The 15,705-nt window shown below is 36.4% G+C and overlaps 1 protein-coding gene across 1 annotated transcript in view; it reads right to left on the bottom strand.

Moving 5' to 3' along the window:
* The window catches only part of MYO16 (myosin XVI), a 312,759-nt gene that overhangs the window by 106,739 nt on the left and 190,315 nt on the right, over positions 1–15,705 (bottom strand). Inside the window, exons 20-21 of the mRNA XM_026073032.1 lie at positions 15,266–15,407; positions 6,244–6,316 (exon numbers count right to left, since the gene is read on the bottom strand). Of these exons, the coding sequence (XP_025928817.1) occupies positions 6,244–6,316; positions 15,266–15,407 (215 nt within the window). The remainder of the gene's footprint in view (positions 1–6,243; positions 6,317–15,265; positions 15,408–15,705) is intronic.

Below are 15,705 nucleotides of genomic sequence, written 5' to 3'. Positions count from 1 at the left end.
TGTTGTGGGAAAACCTTTAGGCATCGTTTATTTGCTTCATTTTGCACATTACCTATTGTGTTTCTTGTCATTAATCACCATTGTTAAACTATCATTCACATTCTTCTTACTGACTCCATTGTAAGTCCCTCTGTAAGAAATCCTCTATCTAATCCTTCTAACCACTATCATTTCTAGGTAAAAACAAATACACAGTCTGTGTCAGACTCTTTGCTGAAAAGCACTTTTAGAATATTATTAGAAAACAAAAAATGGATTTATTTCCTGCTCGAGTATTTAAACAAACTAAATGTAAAGTAGCATTTTTTGCTGCTGTTGAATTTGGTAAAAAAAAATATAATGGTATTTGGTAAAATCTGTAGGTATTCATTGCATTAGATATTGTTAGCTTGAACTTGTCCTAGACCTCTTTTACAAATACTTTTGACCAGTTAGTACTGGTCAACTTTAAAACTGGTATACTTTAAAACCAAATTTAGGTAGGAGACCAAAATGGTACTGTATTCCAAAGAAAATCAAGCACCTTTCAATAATTAAAATTTCCCGATTCCCTGCTTTTCACTTTATATATATAAAAAAATTTTTGAAAGGCATAGCAAAATAAATGTGAATTTGTTAAAAGAAAAGTCAGTGACTGTCAAACAGTGAGGGAATGACGGATATAAACACCCTCTGGAAAGCACATCCTTTGGTCATGCAGAAGGATTAGCTCTCTCTAGAGATGTGTATTCAGAGCATCAAGCAAAGCTTACAGCTGTCATACCAACCCATCTATCAAGCTGTGTGCTATGGGCCAAGATGATGAAACTCCAATGCCAAGTTTAATTTGCAAGGATGTGCTCTAGCTTTTCTTAAAAATATAATTCTGAGATAACGGAAGGCAGAATCATCTTCTATTTACTGAAATTGGATTCAGAAAATAATTTTAAACCTAGTGTAGATAATCACTCATTTCTCAGAAGCATTTTGGCTACTGTTCCCCCTTCTATCTGCTACCCTAAGGAAAAAAAAGAATTAAAAAGCTTTTTCCTTTTACTGCTGTATGTGTCAGTTACGAGATTTCCACATCTTTTACGTAGACTGCCACTCAGAATATTTTTAATGAATGTGTAACAAAACCAAAAACCGTCACATCTCTTCCTTTGCCTTTTCAGGACAACAGGACCTAATACTGACTTATTCTCTGTGCAGCTCCAACACCAGTTCAAAGCCCTGCCTCTCTGGCAGAAGAATTTTATTTGCTAGGAATTCAAGTTGTCTCTGGTGTCATTTGCAATTAGCTGATCTTTGTTTCCCAAATACAGAAAACAGAACCCAATACTGTATTACAATTTTATTTTGAAAAGCTTGTCACTTGAAAAGTGCTCTACAATGGATATAATTTCAATTCAAAGTGGAATTCTTCTATTTGATTTTGAATGTATAATAATAATAATAATAACAATAATAATAATAAACCCCCACACAAACATAGTAACAACAGTCTTTCCTTGAAAGAATTTGGAATTAAAAAATATGGAATTTGGAATTGGAATAGTTCCAAATGCCAATAGTTCAGTATCTCATACTGGCCAGCAAGTAAGCATTGTAAGATATAAAAGGATGCTGCTACAAAAAAGTAACATAGCAATTAATAATTGTCGTTGTGCAGTATTTTACCAGTCACAAACTGAATCTAGGTGGGAGTCTATATTTTAGATAAATGACTTTATTGTCAGCTATAAGGTATCTACTGTAAAACAAAGAAGAAAAATTAAAGCATTTTAATGTCAGGTATACGATAAAATGTTGACGTATCCAGCTCTAAAAATGAGTAACACTGGCTTTCCAGTGGCTTACTGGAAAACTGGACAGATAACGGTGTCCTGCACAATGAAAAAATTTGCACAGAATGGAAAAAGACCAAAGAAACTAGCAGGGAACAAGGAAACACCACGACCAAACCCAGTGATGGTGTAAGATCCACAGAAATTGGGTCCAGGAACAAATTAAAACACAGGACTGTGAGGTCCCGAGGGCACCGGGGGGCCTGGGTGGCCATGGGCAGCCCCAGCTGGGCCCTCTGGCCCCTGCCCACGGGTGGCTCCTGACCACAAGGCTCCCCCCTTGCAGAGCAGCCCTGCTCCTGCTGCTCCCTGATGAAGCATAGTAAAGCCTTAGTGTGTATGGAGGCTAGTGAAATTCCAACTTAAAATACCAAGTTCTTTTTCTTTGCTAAAGGCTGAATTAAGGTAGGAAAGAACTGGCTCTTGTCCCGTGGGGAATTAGGAATGCCTCAGCACTCGCAGTTACAGTGGGAGGTACAGGATTAAAAGATCCCTACATAGTTTCTTATTCCACAGGCCAGTACAGAGCCAAGCAGGACCGTGGTCCCATTCTTTTGTGCTCTGTATAGATAAAAAAACCCAAAGAATACCAATTACTTCTGCAAAAAATAAAAATTTTGGAATGCTCCTTCAGACCTGAATGCAGACACTTGCATACATGACCTCCCACATACGATCACTAAGACCACAATGACAGTAGAAAATTAAAGCCATGTAACTTTTATCTATTCATATCCACCTGTCTACATAATAGGCACTAAGATCTTACACTTGGATAGCTAGAACCAGTCTTGCGACTGAGGCAATGTGATGCAATCAAAAACATCCTGTTATGGCTATATTGGCTAGGGAAGTTCACATGATAAAATTAAATGCCTTCTCAACAGGGTTAACTAAAGAAATAATCCATTCAGAAGTTAAAATTTCAGTTTACCACTCGAATTAGCCATCAGAGAGGAAAGACTGTACTGGAGTTCGTTTTACTTAACTGCATTATTGTTCTTCCCGATCCTCCAGCAACCGCAGAGCTCCATTCCTCTGACTTCATGCAAGAGGAAGAAGTGGTTCTTCTGATACAATACAGATTTCTTAGAAACAACTTGGCAAAAATGGTACAGGCAACTTCATCAGCCTTCCCTCCTGCTTATTGCTTGCCTAGGTTCATCTGTTGCAAGTTCTCTTCGTTTGTGTTGCACGCTCTTGTGGTCATAGCACAAAGGGGTCTTGACCTGACTGGATTTTTTGGGGGTATACTGTGCAGGACCATGAGTACGAACTAACCTAGTTTTAAACCCTACCAGAACAAAAGCAGACATTTTTTACTTTAAAAGGAGTGCAAACTAAACTGAAAGCTAATGTGGCCCCTCAATGATGAAACCAAAGAAAACATTGAAAACTGCCGTTGCTCATTCATATTTCCTGAAATGATCACAAGATTGGAGCCATTTTTGTGCAGAACAAGAAAGACAAATCTCTGCTCACTTCTGACCATGCTCCAGTGTGGCTGTATACAAAGCTGCTCTGGCACAGCAGGTATGCAGCTGCTCTAGGAAAATACTGTTCCCAAGCTAATGATTTCTGCTAAGAAGTGGTTGTAAATTGTAATTGGGGTGAGCTAAAAGTGTGCTGTAGTCGTTTACCATAGATCAGCTGATGAGCAGTAACTCACTGAGTCCTGGTAAATCAAAAGCTTTCAGTCTTTCCTGAGCAATGACTCCCTCAGTTTGTGGCTTCTAAAAACACTGTCCTGTGTCTTTCAGTTTTTAAACCTGTGCTGTAAGTTTCATTCTAGAAATCACAACTCCACTCATTGTCACTTATTCGATACAATCATTTACTAATGCTGTTTCAGAAAAATGTGTTCTATTTTTGTCACTATTTTTTAAATATAATGTATCACATATATGTGTTGTATAAATGAAGGCCTACTAATCCTCACCAAATACATGCAAAATTGAACACCTAATTAATACTGCTTTTAACTTGTGCTGCATTCTTCTTTGAAGAATCATATATAAAACTTTTCTCCTTGTAAGACGTCAGTTACATCACTTTGACTGCAGAAGTTATCAGGTTCTTGGCATGGAGATAATTAACCTTACTTTTCTAGTTCTTTGACATCTATCTTCCTATGCATTGTTCATTAACCATCACTAGACTAATTCTTTGTTTGCCTTTGACTTTTCAATACTCTAATGCCTTATCGTTCCAACACGCTCATTGGAGTGAATATGTTATTTTACCTGGTTTGTCCAGCTCTCTGTTCTTGAACTATCTTCAAACATAGTCTATTTAAATTAATTGCTTAAATTGACATATGACTCAGTACCATATTGCTCTTTTAACTATTAAATTAACATGTCTACTAACTGACCTGATTGGAAGGACCAGAGAGATTCAAGCAGCTGCTTGGAATGTCCCCATGTTTGGGCAATCAGAGGGTCTTAATCTTTCTTGAAAAGAGTTGCAAATTTCTCTCAAGAAAGCAGGCAAACAGATATCAAGACGAAAACCTTTGAAACAAAAGGTCCATTTTCCCCAAATTATTTTTGCACTGCCATTTTACAATATGTTAATCTAAATGTAATGAAAAAGGCAGTAATTTTTTATGGCTGCTCCACTGTTTGACTTTTAGGCCCATTTAATATTAATGTTCTTCAATCACAGGCCTTGGCCCTCGGCATTATTTGCAGACATTATGCAATGCGCTGCATGAGAACCCTATCTGGGCTAATAGGCCTGTTTCTCATCAGGGTTAACGAGCCCAGGCAGGAGACTGAACGAGGCTAGACTGCTAGACAGCTCGAGCTTCTTTGTGCAGACTGTTTTGGGTATGTCTGCGTGATTACATTGTGCCATGTGGAGATACCAACAGTTTCCCTTCACTGATACGCCATTTCAGGAAACCAGTGCGTTAACCACATTACAGAGTCCATATCAAAATGAACTCAGTAATTCATTAACCTCCATTCTATTTTTTCAGGAATGCAATTCAGTAGTTTCTGAGGTAATGACTCTGAATACTACTCAACAAAATGCAGTTGGTCCAGTCTGAAGGACAGCCAGTGTCTGCTGAAATGCGTTTGCTTACGAAAAAACAAAATAAAATTTCAAGGTTGACTTTGAAATTACCATGATTGCCACACAGAAATCATAAAATAAATTACTCTCTACTAATTTCCCTCTCTCACCTTCTTTTCAAGCATTCTCAGAAGTCAGTAAGCAGAAAACGAACTACCCCAGAAACTGGAATTCAGAGTATCTCATATGAGGTCAGTCACAGAACTGGTGTGAGTTTGATGACAAAAACCAATACAGAACAGAATTAAAGAAAATAACCAATACAGAACAGAGTTAAAGAATTTTAATAGCCCGAAGAGTTTTGTGAGAGAGGAACTGGGACTCTTGTGTAAGTGTTTTACTGTATGCCTGCCTGCTCTTTTGAAGGCAGAGGTAAGCTCACCCTGCCTGTGCTCTTAGACATTTGGAAATTGAGCAGCCACAAAAACATGCCACAGACACTGAACTAATGTGGCTCCATGACTTCTATTTCACTAGAAAGAGAAAGCTGAGCCACCTATAAAACAGAGAATTGAATGGGATAAAGGGGCGACTTCTACTATGCTACTGATTTCAAACAGTACCAGGTCCTCTGCTGTTGGTGGCATCAGCTCTTCCTCCTACTGCTTTAATTTTATTTCGCTGCATTACACAAGGGATGAACAACTAAACAGTAACTTACACAGCTCTTTCAGCGTGTTTTGTAGAGCTGCTAAACCTTTCTAAAATACTCAGTTCAGAAGAGCTTTGGTGTTCAGAGATCAATGCTAAAGATGGGCACACAGTTCTGCAATTTTCAAAAAATGTTTGATTTTAAAAGGACTTTTCAGCATTCAGTGAGCTAAACTTCAATTTATTTTCCATAGAGGTAATTCAACTTTTTTAAAAGTTACATGTTGTAAAGTCAGACAGAGGTGAATCTGCCAGTAATAGCATGTAACATAATGTAACATTTTTATTCTATTTTATTTTTCTGGGGCATCTGAAGACCTTTTGATCTTACTTCTAATCCAGTCTACTGTCCTCCTACTCACTGAGCTAGCTGAAGTATCACTTCCACAAGCATGAAAGCATACAACACTAAGTACTTTTCTCAAAATGTCTTTCAGTGCTGACACTACTCTTCTTCAACTGATTATGGTTGATGTTTACTAGATTCTTTTAAAATGATTAATAACTCTGCAAAGCCTGGATTTTAATTCAGACCCATGCAGGCAGAAAGGAAAAAAAAATTTTTAAGAGTCCTCCAAGTATGTTTATATTCTAATTAAAACACTTGTTTTGGCGAAAACTCAAAACCTGAATAGACAAATGGCAGTCATACTTACAGTAAAATCAGCAAAATAAAGCTACTTACCTGTTCAAAAGTATTCTTTTGGAATTCTTCAAATCCAAAAATATCCAGTATCCCAATTTCAAATACCTGATCACTGGAACAAAACATATTATAGATCATAAGAATTCAAGGAAGTGAATAATATGTCTATTGTTTCTAACAATATTATTTCTGTTCTAGCATGAAAGCAGCCTCTGTTTCAAAAACATGCTATGAAGTACAGAAGCAGACCATATAAACAACAGAATCAAAATTGCAGAATGGTATAACAAACAGTACTGATTTTGGCTGCCTCATTTCTACCCACCAAGCTATTATATCAAAGATGAGTAAAGAAGTGGGGTTCGAGATTGTTTTAGAAGCCACTTTTAAAAATGAAATTGAAAGAGAGAGAGAAAAAAAACCCTTAGCTTCTTTAAAGCCCACTTTCCAAAGGTGTAGGTATCATCACTCGGATGAGGGATAGCCATCTAAGGGAAGTTTCAGAACTGGTGCTTGGTTGCACTCAGTTGCCCCATTCAGTTTCTATTTCCTGAAAGTCAGTGCACGCTCCTACTAAATGCACATCAAGAAAATCTGCTCAGCCAAAGCCCCCTGTGCCAGCTGAAGTAGAGGTTGTGAGCTCAGGCTGCACAAGAGGTAACATTTCGTAGGAAAAGAATAGTCAACATTTGGGCATGAACAGGAAAGATGTTTCTTCCCTGTATTCATAAAAGAATACTTGCTGGCAGGGCATACGACTGCTTGCATTCAGGGAAGGGCTTTTATTCTGGCCCAGTGGAAGGATTAGGGTAGCACAGTCAGCTAGGATTCAGAGAAGGAATATAGGGATTGGACAGAGGCCTTATTACTCTGTTCTTACTTGGACTCAGTCATTCTCATTCAGATCTAGAGGAGAAACTAAGTTTATTACAGGGAGCAGAGTTAATGTTTTGGGATACCTGCTTTCCTGCTTTGGAAGGAGTTCAGAAGAAAGGGTGACAATCAAAAAGTTGTTGGAGCTTGCCTTTATGAATCCACTGGGACTGCCCCAGGGTGAAATGATCTACTAGAAGGATGGAAGATTTTGCACCACAGCCAGTGGCTCTCTTGGGAGTAGGAAAAATCCTTCGGTAATCCTTCATTTGCAAGAAAGGAGATGGATACTTTCTGAAGGAGATGAGTTTTTCCTTTCTCTTTCCCAACATTATTTGTTTTTGTATTTGTTGAGGTTATATGCATACAAATAAAATTGCAGCTTGCAGTTTTTGAAACCTACTTTTTCCACATTGCCCTTTTCCTCTATGTCAAAATCTACGTGTATATTGGGGCAGAGAGATAAATGAAAAAAAGGTGTAAAAGACTGGTCCACTGCTGAACTACTTTGGTATAGTTCTAAAATAGTCACTGTAACTGCAAGCATTTAATTAGGCAAGGATCCAGTCCTGAAAACAATTCCACATATAACAAACAAAAAAATAAAATAATAAAAAATTTGAGTACAATAAGACAGACTAAGAAAAACAAATGGCTAACATTTTGCTCCCTTTGAGCCTTCCTCAGGGACAGGCAGAGACTTCTACAGATATCATATCCATGAAGCCTGTCTTAATTTCTAAGGCATACTAGTTCAACGCACTACTGATTGTCACAAGACTGGCTCTATGTGTAAATGTCAGAGATAGAGAGCTGCATAATAAATCCAGTCTAGAATGACTTTGTTGGGCAGGAGAGGTTATCATGAGGTCGATTAGCCTCCGAGGGAATTTCTACAACAAGAAGCATAAAGATATATCACTACATCCATCTCTAACACTGAGTGCAATTTAAATTTTGTGTTTAAAAATGTAAGCCTCATTTTCAAGCGTTCTTGATTAGAGATGGGTATACATTCTTTGTCATAATGGGGTTTCAAAAAAAGTTAATTTTTCATAAAGAAAAATGAAGCATTTTGAAAATAAAACTACCTCAAAACAACATTTAAAAATAGAATTATTACATTATTTATGTAAGTTTTGGAAAAAACAGTTTAGAATTTCAGAATACTTAATAGGTTTTCATTCTTATTTTATTATTTTTTTATTTATCTATAACCTATTTCATAGGAAGGCAAAACACGGACTGCTGTTTATACTACACAACAGCTGAAATATTGCTTTGTATTTTACAACTATTAAGAGCATCTGCTACCTAACACTGATGGAGCAGCTTACCCCTTCTCTGTCTAATTCGATGAATGGACTTGAAGGTGGATTGCTTACATCCCAGATGAGTTCCATGACTGTTATTTTGTCAAATGAGTCTCTCTTGCTCTTTCTCAAGGAAAACATAAACATTTGTGCATGGAAAAGACCAAAACAAACTGACTTAATAAGATATTACAAATCAGGCAAAACAGGAACCTGGCCCTGGTTTCTAACATCCCAGGTAAATGCCTTAGCAGTCAGCTGATTGGCTATCTCAAATAACATTCCTTATCACAATGATGACATTTCCAAGAAACATCTTGATTTTGACGGAGAAGCACTTTTTGACAAAAAAGCATGTCATCTCAAATTTTTGATGAATTCCACCTGATAATCTTGGCCTTGTATTATTGAAAGATGTACATGCTACATGAAGGAGGTTTTACATAAGGCAAGTCTTACACACAGGGCAATATAAGAAAGATAAGAAATAAGAACAAGGGTCTGTATCCTCTATAATACTGACAATTTATCACTACAGTGTGGCAACTATGCACAAAATCTCACCAAAAATTATAGTAATTCTCTGTATTAAATAATTAGCCAGATTTGGCAAATTAAACATGAACAGACAATAAAACATCAAAGTCAAAAGCACCATACATTTGGTTACAAATTACTTTGCTTTATTTTTCTGTCTTCTTATCTTACTCTGTCTTGTACTACCTTTCTTCTCAGAGGAGGGGTCCATATATATATTTTTTTGGCTAGCTGTCAATCATACTAATTCCAACAAAATTACTTTCCTTAAATTAATCATAGCAGAAATTGCCAAGGCAAAATAAAGCATGAATGATTCTATGTTTACAAATGAAAGGGTATGTCACCAGTGCCTAAAAGAATAAATATTAGGAAAGAGGACTTTTTGTTCTGAAGAATCCCCTTATTTTACTTTACTCTTTTATGTTTACTAAGTATCACTGACACTTTTCCTTTTTATGTTTCAGACATTCAATATTTTATTTTTTTATAAATAAAACAGGTATCATAAAATACTGGACATAGAGACTCCAATTTAATAAGTAATGTTCTGTTTGTATCCAGAAAATAAGAGCAGGTGATGCTTGCGTTTGTATTTTGGATGGATGCAAAATTCAATTATAAAGTAGCAATTATTTTTTCTGTAGTAATTAGATATGTGTTACTATTGTGACTTTTTTTTCAAGCTTGACATACTTCCTAGCATGCAAATTAGAAAAAAAACAGCAATTTGCCGATATTTGGAGAATGTTGCCATCTCTCAGACCAGTACATAACTGTGAATAGTAAAAACATGAAGTGAATCTGAACTACATCTGATTTGATTTTTGTGATTTACAAAACAGCATTTCAACTGATAATGTTTTACAATGTCTCCAGTTCTGCTTTTTTCTTCAGAATGAAGTCTCTGTAAAGATGCTCCATATAGACTAGAAATACCTTTTGTTCTTATACACTGAACAACAGCATTATAATGAAACTGCATAAAAATTCTTGGCAACTCCTAAGAACCATACACATATACCAGACATCCTGTCTGATGATCTGTTGTCTTGGCAGACATCTTACCATTCATCAAGAGACGTTTTTGACCTGTTTGCCATTCCTAGGCAGAGGTGAACAGAATTCTCTTTACTCCAGTTCTGAACGATCATTTCAGATAAACCTACAGGATGTTATTTGATCACTATTTTTTCACCCCAGATGGTTTTTGGCTACAAAATCCTTAGAGTTCACTCCCATTGTCATTTTTTGTAATCTGTCCTATATAAAGTAGTGAGAGGAATCTGTTGAGGCAGTATGATCTAACACACCTTTTAATCTGCCCCAGATATAATGTTTCTTGCTCTTCCTCTGACTTCTACCAGTAACCAGGAAGGAAGCCAGTTGGCTTATGTATGATCTGGATAAAGCAGAAGTGACACTGATTAATGAGGAGCACTTCTAGGATTAGATGAAGTATATAACCTAGCTTTCACAGGACAGCATTTGCCATCACCCTCTGAATCCTACTTCTGTCCCCCTGGGAGCAGTGAGGGGTCGCTTACCCCCACTGATGTTAATGCAGCTCTTGAAGGGTGATGTTTGTGAGAGAGGGGCTGAAGTGCTCCTGGTAGCAAATGTTCTTTGCCTAGAACAGCTACTGAAACAAACCCATTTCCAAGACGTTTGACACAGATTTTTGTGAGATTTTTGAGATTTTTCTCAGATTTTTGCTGAGACTAAGTGGCATTGCTATATCTCTCAGTCATCCTGCTGAAAAAATACCATTTTTCTTTCAACATTACCTTACCAAAATGGGAATGGTACAGATAGAGAGCAGTTGGACACAGTGGGGAGAAATACTGGCTCCTTATCTGACAGGGATTTATTTTGAGTGACAGGGCAGGTATGGCATGAAGGAAGGATTTTTTTCACTAATTGACTCAAAATCTATAGCCTTCTTATCAGTAGCACATAAATTTTGCCTCTTTAAGGCAAAATTTGTTCCCCGCTTTAAAAAAAGCAGCATCATCTTATTTAATGAAACACTGGAAATGAGCTAGACTGAGGCAGATCTCAGAATATGATATTATGCACCATATTGTATTGGATTCTGTGTATTGTTTGTCTGTTTTAAAGATTTCCCTATGTCTACACACAGAGACAACTCTCATTATGCTGTGGGTTCCTGCACGAAACAGGAACTCTCTTTCTGTCCCTCTCGCATTCTCCACACCCTTCTCCTGAGCTCAGTAATGGAGGAATACGTTTTACTTTATGTTCTGATTTTCTTCTTAGGCTAGGCAGGATTTTGCTTGATATCTCACTTGTGATCATGTTATAAATCAGATGATGCCTATTAAGGATTTTCTGAATGAAACTCTTAAAATATCATCCTTTCCCAACTAAATGTTGCCACTGCTACTCTCTGTTAATATTTAATTTCACTAGGAATAAGATTACACACTTGGAATACACAAGTTTTCAGAACAGACAGATTCAGGCATATTTTATATGCTATATTTGAAACAGAAATCTGTGGCTGACCTGGTGACACAGACGGAGGGCATAACTGAATGCTAACTTTCTTTACTTGTCTATAATACAGCATATACATTGGCATTAGCCCCATCTTCAGGCCACATAAGAGAGACACTCTTTACTAACTAGGCGTTACAAATATAGTGCCTTCTACTAAGTAGCAGGGAAGAAGAGTATCTAGATTTTCTAAAGTAAATATATCTAATTAAGCATGTTTTTCATCAGCAAAGAAAAAAAAATATTTCCCAGGAGTTCACAAACATTCTTACATCCCCATGAATGTAAAGTCCTGTTACAGATGAATCAGGAGTTCTTGATACATAATCTTAAGACTTTTTATTACTAATATTTGTATCACTAGATCCAACTTTGCCAGAGTGCAAATCAAGTACCTTGATAGCAACATTTAGACAACTATGACTGCTCTAGTCTCTTCTATCCACAAAACTGACAACCAGCATAATTATTTGAATGAAAGTAAAACATAATAATAAACTTTAAGAGTTAACAGTCTCTGGGAGATGTTCAACTAGACAATTTGTGAAATAATAAGATAAGCAGAATAGGAAATCATTGATGTCAATTAATCTAAACATTAATCATTAAAAAATATATAAACACCTGTGAGGAATTTTAATAGCTTTACTCTATTCCCATTCTAGAGTCCATTTACTGAAAAACAGTTTCCCTCCAGTGAATTTCTTCAAAACAATATCAAGTACGATGAACAAAGCAAGAAACATTAAAGTGCCTTGAAACCAGTCTAAACTAGCATTCATGGTTATAATTTAGCTTTAATTAGACAAAATCAAAAGTAACTTCTTATGAAGGAGAACAACATTTCTGAACTGCCATTAAAAGTCTTGCTATATATTTATTGGATAGTATTATAAAGTAATGCATTGCTTGGATTCTGTCAATGCTTTTATCCTCTATACTTTATACCTTTAGAGCTTGGTCTTTGCATGTGTTCATAGAATCTCCTCCCTTTCCCTTAGATCTCATGGCAATCATCACTTTCACTTCACCTGAAACCAGCCACAAGCTGTTTCATGATAAATATAAATCAATATTAATGACCAAAATCTAAGTAGTTTCACCATAAAAGTTAAAAACAGGTAACTTGTTTCCTCAAAAATGCCAGGGTCAAATGTTTCTCTTAGTAGGAGTTATTAAGCCAATAAATATAATTTACTGCTTCATAAATTCTCACTGAAGTGGGATGGAAGCATAGTTAAGCTACCTCGTAACAAAACAAGAGACCTGAGTTGGAAACCTTATTCCAGGTTTGTGCTAAAGGTTTTACTCCATCTGAGAAGTAGTAATTGTGTACCTTCCCAACTGGGGAATGAAGTGTGGCCTGAAATGTATTAACCTTATTTAACCACATTAGTTAGTGCCTTTGGTGGATTGTTAGGCAGAGACTTATTAAAAGAACTCTGAAAGAATTCTATATCTGGAGTCAAATGTTGCTCCAAATTATATTGTTGAAATCACACCAAATTGGCAGGATAAACTGCTAGTTGATGGAGTTGCTCAGATGTATGCGAAGGAAATTTGAACCACAAATCACAGATTCATGCCATGACTTGTATTAATCCAACTTCCATCATGAACAGTGTTATGTGTTGATTTACCATGACAGCTTATACAATATGACTAGGCTGGGGGAAAGAAAAAAAAAGAAAGAAAGAAAAAGGGTGTGTCCCGTCTTAATCTGGCTAACCCAAATGTGCTACCTGAGGCAGAAATATCAATGAAGGACAGTCAACTTCATTTTTATTTGAAATTAGGTGTTTGGCTTCAAGTTCAGAAAGGGACCTGAGGCTGAATTTCACCTGCAAAAATCTAATACACCTTATCTGCACTGCCAATTTATCCTGAACTAGTTAGCTCACATTAGCCAACCTAAATGAAGAACTCTACTTTTTCAAGCATAGGCATAATATAAGACTATTATAAATTCCTCATTCCTGACAACATCAAACAGCTGCCTTGTTTTAGGTAGGACTAACATCATCACATATTCTTCAAGTTTCCAGACTGCTATAAACAATTTCGTAGAGAAATATTTCCACAAGGTAGAAGTCACAAACACTTATGATTCCAATAAGATGAGAATACAAGATAAACAATATACAAACACCTTTTACTTGCATTATTTTAAGTTCTTATGACACCTAGAAATTACAGCTTTACATACAACAGAGACACACAACCCTTTATCCTGAAAGATCTTGAGAGATCAAAGATGTGTCAAAATTACACACCTACTCATTGAAAAATGATTTCAAATAATTTGAGTTTTTTTTTTTTTTAATGTACTGATTCTAGATTTCTTCCTCAAAAATCACTACAAATGAGCTCACAGTAATTAAGAATTCCTGAGCTGGACTGTTGTCTGTGTCAGACATGAGCACATATTCCCTAAGTCCCAGGAATGAATAGGGAAAAATTAACTGTGACTACATGTTGCTGTCCTTCCTTGTTTTATAAGCAGGCTCTTTCAAATTTACACATGGATTGGAAAGTTGCTCTAGCTTGGTTGCCTAGGCGCCTGCAATTATAAGGGGCTGTACAATCAGAAGGAGACCAAGTACGACTACTCAATATTACTGGAAAGCCTTCCCTTTCCCTCCAGCAGGAAGCTGTATACAGCTAGGCATTCAGGTGTTATAGGTAACCAGGGGAAAGCTTTTATGCACAGAATGTTCTGAGTAACTCAGGCATGGTAACCTTTTCTGTTAGCTAAGCCTATAGAAAAAAAATGTCATTTAGTACCAACTGGTCTACAAATAGCATAGGTACAAAAAACGCTGTGAAGGCTTCAAACTCTTCACATGTCTAAAAGAGTTCATCTTATAAATATTTGTCGTATGAAATCAATGCAGCTTTGATACAAGGAAAAATTACTTATTCTTTTTTGGAAGTCTCACATCTGTGTTTTGTGGATTGCCATTTAGCAATAATGCCAAGACATCTTGTACTTAGTGTTCATAAGAAAGCCCATCTGAGCATGTGAGATGTTGGTTATATTGCATGCATATGATCATCTAATTATGTCTCTTGTCTTAGTTTGATGCCTTGATTCTACTGAGATTTCTTCCTTTTTATTTCTTGACTGCTCCACTGATGCACATTAATTAGCATTCATTTTTTTCTAAGAAACCACAGTGGATAGCAATTGCATTGAATTTTGTAGATGATAACCTAGAGACACCCAGAAAACTCTTGTAAGATTTAATTCAGTGGTAAGTGAAGTTTAAACATGTATTTGAAAGCCTTTGAAGAGAATTCTATTTTTAATAACCTGTGCTAAGGTCATAGGTTTTGAGAGAAGGAACAAATATATTTTGCACTGAATAAACATCAAGTAGACTTTCCTTGTTGAAAGGTTCATCCTGTACTGTCAGCTCTTAAAGATTACTAATTCTAACCACCAATCTAGATTACTGCATAAAGTACCACATTCTCCCACAGAAAATGCAATTTCTAGCATAAAATACAGTGCCATAGGAAGGCTAACATACTTGGCGCAGTTACTAGGTTTGGCTTGTATAAACTGATTATTATCTACATGCACATATTATCAGATGCTGACATCTTTTTGTGGTCTGTGACTGTTTGCATACAAGCAAATAAATATGTCACCGAGGAAAAGATTTGAAATATTTCAGGATTGACCAGTGGTTTAAAGACCAAGTGTCGGTATCATGTTATAATAAAAAACTTTAAATGATGTCATTATGTTTCTTTCACGGAACTGGATTTGAATAGATAATGACACACCTATTAGTTTGTAATGGTATTCATACCTGTCAGTCTCATCTTGATTTTGGAGGTAGCAGTTGATTGTGTTGACTAAAAAGCTAAATAAACGACCATATAGCGATTTTGCCAAGAGATCCCGGTAAAATTCTGCAATCTCTATGGTGTGTCTCCGTACAATCATGTCTCCTAAGACAAAAAGCAGAAGATGGAAAGGAAAGCATGTTATGAAGCTTGCTTTAAATACTTCTAGTTGCAATAATAATAAGTCCTTCCACTCTTTTCATTTCTCCTTTTGACAAACTTAGACACGTGTTAGTTTTCTCTGAAGCTTCCAGTGAAAGAGAGGCCACAGGACTCTCAATACCTGCAAGATATATAGGCTGGAAATATGTACTTTTTTCAACAAAAAGGGTATGCGTATCACACACAACTAGCATTTTACTGAAAAGCACTCCTGCGAATATGGAGTGTTTCCCCTCCTCCC

This window comes from Apteryx rowi, unplaced genomic scaffold, assembly GCF_003343035.1.
Source record: "Apteryx rowi isolate R43461 unplaced genomic scaffold, aptRow1 scaffold_359, whole genome shotgun sequence".
Taxonomy (NCBI): domain Eukaryota; kingdom Metazoa; phylum Chordata; class Aves; order Apterygiformes; family Apterygidae; genus Apteryx; species Apteryx rowi.
This window is presented reverse-complemented; position numbering and strand designations above follow the sequence as displayed.